Source organism: Chironomus tepperi, unplaced genomic scaffold (genome assembly GCF_022539635.2).
Source record: "Chironomus tepperi strain 1889 unplaced genomic scaffold, CSIRO-AGI_Ctep_v1 contig_408, whole genome shotgun sequence".
Classification (NCBI taxonomy): domain Eukaryota; kingdom Metazoa; phylum Arthropoda; class Insecta; order Diptera; family Chironomidae; genus Chironomus; species Chironomus tepperi.
Genome location: NW_027226530.1, coordinates 220,159 through 229,731, shown reverse-complemented (window position 1 = coordinate 229,731; position 9,573 = coordinate 220,159). Strand labels below are relative to the sequence as shown.

The window sequence follows — 9,573 nt, the reverse complement described above, 5'->3', positions numbered from 1 at the left end:
GTTCAGTAATTCAGTTCATTTCATTTCAGTTCAACTATTTACACATTCGAATATCCTCCAACTCATTTCATTTTATTTTCATAACTGATCTTCTCTTTTCATTCATTCAAAGAACGTCGTCGAGCAAACAAATAAAAAATAATTTTTGCTGTGTAACAAAAGAATTTTTTTGAAAAATTATCAGAAATTATGACGACTTTGTTGATTCCAGCTGGAGTGGCTGCCGGTCTTTATTTGATACGAAAACAAAGAGAATATTCTTGGGGTGAGTAAATTTGGATAATTGACATTTTTGTACTAACATATGGAAGTGAAATTTGTAATTATTGAAAGTTAATTTTGGTGAAATTTGAGAAGATTTAAAAAATAATTGAATAATTTTGAGGAAATTTGTATGAAAATTTAAAAAATGAATTTAATAAAATTGCAAAATATGGAATCAAAGACTATCAGTAAAGCAACAGATTGAAGAAATTATAAAAGAAATTCAGAACACAATCTAATTATTTTGTTTGCATTTATAATTATCAGAATTACTTAATAAATTTGGAGTGAACTTTGGACTTGTTTATTCGAAAATAATTTATTAAATTGCATTTAATTCAATAATTGTTTAAATTGTGTCACAAAATGTGTTGACAAAAACAGAACTTTGTAGTGATCAGCAATATTAAGTAGCACAAATAATTGCTAAGTGTCTTTGTACCTCAAATTGTGTGTGCTACTTACTTTTTCATATACATTATTTCGAGTGTTTACAAGTTTATTTTAAAAAATTATTATTAAGCAGAAATATCCAAAATAATTCAATCAAGCATTGCCATCTTTCACATTTTCTACATCTAAACTTTTTGGTTGCTTGCCGTGAACGATGCCATAATAAATTCTAAATTCTTGTCCAATTTTAGGCTGGGTCAAGACTAATCACAGCCTAGAAGGCAAAATCTTCATCGTAACAGGCGCCAATACTGGCCTCGGCTATGAAGTCACTCGCTATCTTATAAAATGTGGTGCAACTGTGATTCTTGCATGTCGTAACCACGATAGAGCCGCTGCTGCTATGAAGAAAATCCGTGAAGAAACAAAAAAGGGTGAAATGGTTCCAATTGAACTTGATCTTGCAAGTTTTGAGTCAATAAGGAAGTTTGTTGGAATAATTAAGGAAAAATATCCAAAATTTGACTGTTTGATCAATAATGCAGGATTGGCTGTGCAAACTGATCAGACTACAGTTGAAGGAATTGAACTTCATACAGGAACTAATCACATTGGACCGTTCTTGTTGACAAATTTGTTACTTGATGATATTAAGAAAAATAATGCTCGTGTTGTTGTTGTGTCCTCCAAAATGCATGAACGTGCAACTGTGGATTTTGAAAATTTTGGAAAATATACTGAAAAGCCACGCGGTGAAAGGTCAAATCATCTTTACAACAATAGTAAATTGATGAATTTTTATTTTGCCAAAGAACTGTACAAACGTGGAATTGATGTTCATGTCTGCTGTCCAGGATTGTGCAACACTGACTTTTTCCGAGATTATGATCCGAAATTTTATCATTATATCCTCTTTTCTCCTGTCATTTTGTTCATGTTGAGGTCAGCTGAGCAAGGTGCACAGAACATCATACACTGTGCATTGGACAACTTGAACAGTGAAGATAAGAATCCAGACAAGTCATACATTGTGATTGATTTAAAGCAAGCCAAGTCAAAGATAGATTTGAGTGACGAAGTTTCGGAAAAGTTGTGGAGTGAAAGCTGTAAACTTTGTGGTTTAAATTAAAGAATGATAAATGTTAATGCTTGCTGTTGCTTTTCTTGAGTGATGTGGACAAATTGTCAATTTATGGGTGTCTATTGGCTACATCGTAAGACTGTCTTATTCTATATTTTACAATTTTTAATGATATGAACGCTATGTAGGGACGTATTCAGGCTATGCATGATGATTTAATCCCAAAAACTCAAATTTCATCCTCCCCACCTAAACATTTCCTGACTATGCTCCTGAGGCTATCACTAGTGCTATGTTTTAATTTTTAAGATATATTTTGATCAATTTGGCATAAAAGAATCTAATAAATACCAAAGTGGACACTGAATATAAGTCCATAATTTGTCTCAGATCATTTGAGGTGTCCAGTATTATTGCAGAGCTTCAAAACAAATGTGGTTGTAACTGTTGACTATAAATACCTTTAACTTTAAATTTTTATATTATTTACTATGATATTTTCATCAATATTTATTTCATCATCAACTCCTGAGCATCATTAGTCGATTAATTGATCCAACATCTGGTACCAGACTGGTGTGAAGCTGACATGGTGCGAGGCATAACTCGAATTCCGTTTGAACCTAGCATGAGGCTAGATTTTTCATCGATTAATCGATTTGTGTTATTCGGGACCGTTTCATGCATAAATTTAGTAATAAAATATACTATATGTTATTTACAAATTACAATGTTTAATCTTTAATCAATAAATATTTCAAAAACTTAAGATTTCTGTGTTTTCATATCACTAAAAACATGCTTAAATCAATCTAGGTAGCATTTTATAAGAACTAGCAGGACCGATTTTCATTGGTTGAAATGATGTTGTTTTTAATGTTAATCTAGCGAATCACGTTGAGTTTCAAAGTCCCGAGCTGAATATTGTGTCGCTATGGCAGTGTTAAGTCACCGCTTTGAAGGTAAAACGTGAAAATGCCTAGATGGCAACATCATTGCTGCTTTGGCCAATTTATATAACGAAAATTGAAATTCAACGCATTGTGTTGTAATTTCTGATGAACATGCATTAGCTGAATAATTGAAACTTAATTGCATCAGTGATGGATAAAAAGGAAGCTTTCTTTATTAGTTCAAAATTCAAGTTGACTTGAAGCTCTGGATTAATCCAAATAAAAATATGCTGTTTTATAAAAGTTTGCACCAATCAATTAGTACCAATAAAACAAAATATTTGACTGTGTCAAGCAATACATGAATAGAACTAAAACAAGTTTTTTATATTCACATTTACGATCTGTTTTTGGTGTGGTTTTTCAAATAAAATCTCGTAGTAAAAATTATCATATAAATTCAAATTGCTAAATTATTCAATTCAGGAATTATCACTATTTTCTTAAAAACTAACAGTTTATTGAATTTCAAGCGATCAGCCCAGACCTGAGATCTAGGGATCCAGTGAAAAAAAAGAGTCGGAATCCAGTCTTTGGAGATCTAGTAAGATCCGGGTCACTTCTTGATAAACAAAACAAGATCCAGTAAGATTCAAGTCACTTCCCTACCCACAATGCAAGATCCAGTAGGATCCATGTTACTTCCAAACCCAAAAAACAAGATCCAGTAAATTTCAAGTCATCATACCAGGTTTTCAAGAATTTCGTCATTTAACGGATTTTCGAAATTTAAAACACATAACGGGTACGATAAATTCAAACTTTGTTCTGTAAACACTGTAAAAACATCAAAGAACATTGAAAAACACTGTAAATCAATGAAAAAACATGTTGTTGTTGTTTATCTTTGTTAATTATAGTATTTATGCTATGATTTGAAACTTTTAGCATTTGCCCGAGTAAAACAACAGTACGGATAATAAAACAAACCTGAGTTCTCTACGATGTCTGGTTTTCGAGATCTCGAGTCCCAGCCGAACAAAGTGCTTGAATAAGCTACCTTTTTGAAAAAAATTTCAAAAATGCGCTCCTTTCAAATGGATGGAGTGAAGAGTCGGAAGTCTTTGGGTCGAAGCCAGAATCACAGCTTGTAGATCAGCTTAGGGACACTCATTTTCCACTGATTTACTTCGTGCTCCTTTCGAGAATATCGGTCCCTAAGCGAAAATTTCTGAAATTTACTTAAGTCGCAGCATAAAGTTAGTCAAAGAATAGCTTTGACTACCTACACAACATTGGTAGAATTTTGAAGATTTTATTTCTAATTTCTGCCAAAATTTTTCTTAACAAAATTATTCAAATTATGATCAGTGTCTAAGTCTAGCTCAAAATTAATATTTGTATCTTTTAATATTCTCTCTCGAAAATTCCTTCAGTTCTTTGTTAACAGTGATTGCAGAATGTTGTCATTTAAAATTTTGCCAATTTTATTCTTCTTATTAAATTTTTCAAATTTGTCAAATGGAGATTGTGGTCGATCATATCAGGTCCGTGGTGCTGTAATTGGTGGAAGTAGTTTAACGTCAATTCAGCGAGGTCACTTTCCATGGTAAAAATCAAATTTATGTCAGATACTGTTTAAAAAATTGCCCAAAAAGTTAAGGAGCATCCTTATGAGGATGCTGGCAAAATTTAGCATAATCAATTATATTGAGTATTTTTGGATTATAAATATTAAAGTTATATATTTGAATTTCAGGGTTGCAGCACTAGTCATGAACGATAATTCATATTTTTGTGGTGGAGTTCTCATATCTAGCAACAAAGTCTTGACAGGTAATAATTTATCCTTTTTTTACTGCAAAATATTTTATGTAGATAAAACTTTCGTATCTTAGCTGCCCATTGCATGCTTCCAAAAGACCAAAGAAATCAACTTTTAGCCCGGGAAGTAAGGATACTTTTAGGCGTTTTTGACCTGAAAGATCCCTTTGAAGTTGGTCGATTTTCAGCAGCAACTCGAGAGATTAGATTACATCCAGATTGGAATCCTGATACAAAAAATTATGACGGTGATGTTGCTATATTGGTGATGGAGGAGCAAGCACCAATCAACAGTTATATCCAACCGATTTGTTTAATTCCACCTGATTCTCCATTACTGTCAATCGACCAAGGAGTTGTTGTTGGATATGGACTTAGTTCAACTGAAACATCAGCCCCCGAACCAATTCCTAAAATATTGGATGTTCCGATTCATGGAAATGAAAAATGTTTCTTAAAAAATAAAGAATTAGCTGGAATATCAAGTTCTAAAACATTTTGTGCTGGATCTGGAACTGGATCTGGTGTGTGTTTAGGAGACAGTGGAAGTGGATTGTACGTAAAGTCTGGTGAAACTTATTATCTTCGAGGACTTGTGTCTGCATCGCTGATTACATTGAAGAGAACTTGCGATGTTAATAACTATGCAATCTACACCAAGATTAGTGAATATTACAATTGGATAGCTGGAGAAACTAGCCTAGGTAGTGGTCAGTCTAATAACAATCAGATATCGAATGTTCCAATTGTGATCCAAAATAATCAAAATTTGAGGTATTGAAATAATTTTAGAATTTAAAAGAAGGTTCTGAATTTAATATTTTTTTAGACCAACTGGATATGACAACATATTTCTTAATAACATCGGAAGACCTCAACTTAATCAATCACCATTTGTAATTCAAAATTCTAATTTCAGGTAAGAAAAGACATAATTCACCGGTTTGGTAACGAGGTTCAAATTTAAAGAATTTCTGACATGATGTTGATCTACCTTTACATTTGTCACTTCACATCAAATCCAAGGGAGAAGTTCAATTAGGGGAATATCCAAATATTATTTGAATAGAAGGGAACTGGTGTTGTTTTGAAAATTGTTTGCATCAAACGCAAAATTTTAGGAGAGTTTTTGAATGAACGCAAAAGGGGAAGGGGGCTTGACCATAGCTACTATGTCTTTTATAAGAAGGCGGTTTGGCAAATATGTGCATAAATAATTTGGTAATAAAAACATGAATGACAAAATTTTAGGCAACAACCAATATTTTACAACAATCAGATTAGTCAGCGAATAATTGGACCGCAGCCAGTACAAAATGTTCAATTTATTCAAGATCCAAGGTTCATTCAGAATCCATTTCAAAGGTAAGCATCCTTAAAATTCCCAATCTAGATTGTATTACCTTTTTACAGATTATACTTGAAACAAATTAATTTAAATTTTAGAACAATAAATGTGCAACCAGGATTCAATCCAGCATTTTCCAACGGAAATTTTGGACCTTCACAAGGCTTTATTCAAGTTCAACGAGTTGAAACGTTTTGCATTCCATGCAGTGCACTACGAGGAGGAAATTTTGTTGGAAAATAAAATCAATTCAAATATTCAATAAATACGAAAAATTCTCATAATTTTATTAAATTGTTTGATGGCTGTTAAGGAAGAAAAAGTAAAGAAGTACGTATGCATAAAATACCAGTTTTTAGCGCATTTTTGAAATTTTTTTCAAAACGGTAGCTTAATAAGACACTTTGTTCGTTCGTTCGTTCGGCTGACGTTAAAAACTTTTTATCTAGACATCGTAAAGAGCTCGGAATGGTTTTAAAAGATGAGTTCCATAAAGTTATTGCGGCGCCGGGCATTCAAAAGTTTCAAATCAAAGCATAAATACTATAATTAACAATTTTTCATTTTTTTATACAACAACACGTTTTTTCATTGTTTTACAGTGTATGTTGGATATGGAACAAGTTCACCAACATCAGCGCACTATGAAAAAATACCAAAAATTTTCACTTTACTAGGAATATCAAGTCAATACACATTTTGCATAGAAACGGGAATGGGATCAGGTGTTTGTTCAGGTGACAGTGGAAGTGAATTTTATGTAAAATATGGGGATACTTATTATCTGAGAGGAATAGTGTCTGCATCTTTTGCAGCATTTGGAATGCTTTGTAATGTTAATGACAGCAGTGCTTACTGATGTAAGCAATTATTATGACTGGATTTTCGATGAAATCTCTATGGCTACTCAAGTAAATGAGTGAGTCTTATTCTAATTAACAGAATCATTTTAATTAAGCTATTTTATTTCAGTACCTACAATTTAAGATCCATTGATGACCTAAGAAATACAATCAATAATTTAAGTAATGAGGATGTGTAAGTAATCCTTAACTGGATGTAATCTTACTAATTTTAGCAATAATTGATTATTGTTTGTTTATTTAACTACATTTTTTCGCCTTAAATCATGTGTTGACAAAGCATGGCCAAATCAACTTAACGTACCCAGGATCTGTTCTCTTATTACGTAACACAAATAATCAGCATATCTTCCAAGTCTTGAATGAAAAATAAATCTAAATATTTTTTGAAATTACATATTTTTATTAAGCAGTTATATAAATACATTAAATTTATCTCCCAACAAGCATTGCATGAACTTCCTCAGGCTTTTTACTTAGCAATTGTTCCGGATTCGGATATTCACCGGAATGAATTTTCTCATACAATTGCTTATAAATTGCAGCAATCACACTGAATGCTCTTTTTTGAACAATTCCAGCATAATTTGTGCTTTGAAGTAAGTTGACTTGTGGTAGGATCAACATTTCTGGACATTCAATGAATGCGTCAAGCTTCTTCATGCACATTTTTAAATGATGAATATCAAGCTTATTATCACTTTCTATTGGACTCTGTAAGACTGTATAAATAGGTCCGAGGTTCAAATTAGCCACAATGCTGCTCGCTTGTTCACTTGTTAAAGTTTCAATTTGTGCATCCGCTTGACCATTCAGCCTTTCCATACGTTCATCAATAAACTCGTAGACACCAAGTGTACTGATTATTTCATATAAAACATTAAGGAAGTAGACAGCCATATCAATAGCTGGAAGATGTGTAATCTGTTCAGTCACAGTCAACAAAAGTGGATCAATGACAACTCCAACAATTTTTTGGATATCCTGCTGTCTTCCTTCAACCATATTTGCGACATTTAAGAGCTCTTTAAGCATATTGAGGAGTCTTTTAACCGCCGGTGGGGCAATCAGCATGTCTGATTGTTTCAAGTCCTGTTGGGTGTTTAAGATGTCTCGAACATTTTGTGTCAATGAATTCAAATAAAATTGCTCGGAAATTTTCTGAACTTCATTTAGGGAATTTTCCAGCTGTCCAGTTTTGACCATTCCTTTGATGATGTTGTAATAAAATCTGACTAAATTAGCAATAGAATAAAGCACAATTGTGTCATTTACTGTATTTAATACTGTATCAATTCTAACACGAAGTGGATGTGCTACACCATCCGCAATATTTGCCAAAGCACCATCAATGACCTCAGTCAAGTCATTCTTATCACAATTTCTACATAAAATCAGCAAACTTTCACGTTCGTTGTGGATTGATTGATGTAACCATGCAAAAATATCCGCAATATATCTTTTAGAGTCATGGACATGAAATTCAATTGGTTTATTGCCATTCTCACCAATTGTAAGTGCCTCAATGAATAATTTGACCAGAACTGATCGTCGATTTGTAGAAAATTCATCAATTACATATTTGAAGAGGACCGGACGATCCTGAAGCTTCGACATTGCCATAATTATTAAATTAGTTAATTCATTTGAGACATCAAGGTTCCTACAATGTGATTGTGTCCATCTGTATAGTCTCTCTAATCCAGCTTCTTGATGCAATGCCATTTCCTCCATTATATCCATTGCTAGACTTTCAAATCCATTTTGAATTAAGGAACGACATTCATTATGGATTGACTGAACATGTTCGAGAACTCGAAAGAATTCGAGTGAAATTTTTTCATCTCTTGTGGTTCCATAGAGAATCTGATGATCAGCATGAGATAGTTGGAAGTGAGACAGGAAGGCTACAGCAACATCATGATGAACTTGAAGTTTTGACCTTTCAATCTGCAAATCATTTGTTTGATTGATCAATTCATGAGTTTGTGTTTGTGTCTGTTGTAAAGTTTCTCGCATTTTACTGACTGACTTGTTCATTGAATCAACTTCCGATGACAGAGAATCCAGTGACACTTTTACAGATCGAAATGCGGCAAGAAATTTCTTATTGATTTCTAATGAACGTCTTTCAATTTGTGATCGAAGATTGCGACGGGAATCGAGCGTGTTGTCGGTGAAGAAGGTTGATAAGTCTTTAAGACTGTCCACAATTTCCTACAAAATATAAAAGTTTTTTGATGACGTGAAAATTGGAATCAAATTTTTAAGATTTTTACCCTGTCAGTGTCATAGCGTGTCTCGAATATTTTGTTGAGCTTCTGCTGGACATGGTCGATGTCTTGTTCAGTTGATTCCGGCATTTTTTGGAATGAATTTGATTTGATTGAAGTATTAAACTAAAAATTAATTTCTTGAAATTTTTTATTGTTGTGAAAAAAGTTTCTGATGTCAACAAAAAAAAACTTGGTTCCTGTGATTTGCTGCAAGGGCGGAAAAATTTAATTTTAGAATTTTAACTGTTTTTGGAATAAAGATTGGATTCCATGTATTAATGTAAATACCGGTATTGAATAGGTATTTCATACAAATTACTATTGTAAACCCTAGATTCATTATAGCTCAGCATTTATGAATAGCTTAATTTATGAATATCAGGACATTTTACCTAAAATTCATCATATCTTACTCATTTTAATATCCTTCAAAGAGATCATTCATTATTATTTCTCACTAATACAGCATGAAAAAATCTGTATATCTTTATCATCTAATGATATTGCACACCATACATGAATGAACCCTTAATCAATTCGTAATCATCTAATCCTCAGAATTAATTGATAACTCAATACTATTTTTAATCGATAAGAATTCTTATCAATTTTCACTTCCCAAATAAGATGT

At 32.6% G+C, this 9,573-nt stretch overlaps 3 protein-coding genes across 4 annotated transcripts; 2 read left to right on the top strand and 1 right to left on the bottom strand.

Annotated features, from left to right (window-relative positions):
• The first annotated feature begins 100 nt into the window (after window positions 1–100).
• LOC139096832 (retinol dehydrogenase 12-like) lies at window positions 101–2,507 on the top strand. The gene is made up of 2 exons (XM_070648589.1): window positions 101–265; window positions 909–2,507. Exons 1-2 carry the CDS (start codon window positions 190–192, stop codon window positions 1,784–1,786), a joined length of 954 nt encoding a protein of 317 aa, XP_070504690.1. The 5' UTR covers window positions 101–189; the 3' UTR covers window positions 1,787–2,507.
• A 1,539-nt stretch (window positions 2,508–4,046) lies between these two features.
• On the top strand, window positions 4,047–6,912 carry LOC139096831 (chymotrypsin-like protease CTRL-1). Of its 2 annotated transcripts, none has more exons than XM_070648586.1 (7): window positions 4,047–4,240; window positions 4,391–4,467; window positions 4,530–5,229; window positions 5,285–5,374; window positions 5,707–5,820; window positions 5,902–6,133; window positions 6,776–6,912. In XM_070648586.1, exons 1-6 carry the CDS (start codon window positions 4,092–4,094, stop codon window positions 6,044–6,046), a joined length of 1,275 nt encoding a protein of 424 aa, XP_070504687.1. In that variant the 5' UTR covers window positions 4,047–4,091; the 3' UTR covers window positions 6,047–6,133; window positions 6,776–6,912. The 2 variants fall into 2 exon arrangements, with proteins under 2 accessions (XP_070504687.1, XP_070504689.1); XM_070648588.1 differs by lacking the exon at window positions 6,776–6,912 and adding an exon at window positions 6,406–6,440.
• Window positions 6,913–7,046: 134 nt separating this feature from the next.
• Cog6 (conserved oligomeric Golgi complex subunit 6) lies at window positions 7,047–9,125 on the bottom strand. Its single transcript, XM_070648585.1, has 2 exons — window positions 8,946–9,125; window positions 7,047–8,883 (listed from the first exon to the last, which is right to left on the bottom strand). Exons 1-2 carry the CDS (start codon window positions 9,027–9,029, stop codon window positions 7,099–7,101), a joined length of 1,869 nt encoding a protein of 622 aa, XP_070504686.1. The 5' UTR covers window positions 9,030–9,125; the 3' UTR covers window positions 7,047–7,098.
• Window positions 9,126–9,573: the final 448 nt, after the last annotated feature.

Coding starts and splice junctions, on each gene's coding strand:
- LOC139096832 (XM_070648589.1), top strand. CDS start 190: ATGACGACTTTGTTGATTCCAGCTGGAGTGGCTGCCGGTCTTTATTTG. Junction 266..908: donor ACAAAGAGAATATTCTTGGG/GTGAGTAAATTT, acceptor GTCCAATTTTAG/GCTGGGTCAAGACTAATCAC.
- LOC139096831 (XM_070648586.1), top strand. CDS start 4,092: ATGTTGTCATTTAAAATTTTGCCAATTTTATTCTTCTTATTAAATTTT. Junction 5,230..5,284: donor CAAAATAATCAAAATTTGAG/GTATTGAAATAA, acceptor ATATTTTTTTAG/ACCAACTGGATATGACAACA. Junction 5,375..5,706: donor ATTCAAAATTCTAATTTCAG/GTAAGAAAAGAC, acceptor ACAAAATTTTAG/GCAACAACCAATATTTTACA.
- Cog6 (XM_070648585.1), bottom strand. CDS start 9,029: ATGCCGGAATCAACTGAACAAGACATCGACCATGTCCAGCAGAAGCTC. Junction 8,884..8,945: donor CACGCTATGACACTGACAGG/GTAAAAATCTTA, acceptor TATATTTTGTAG/GAAATTGTGGACAGTCTTAA.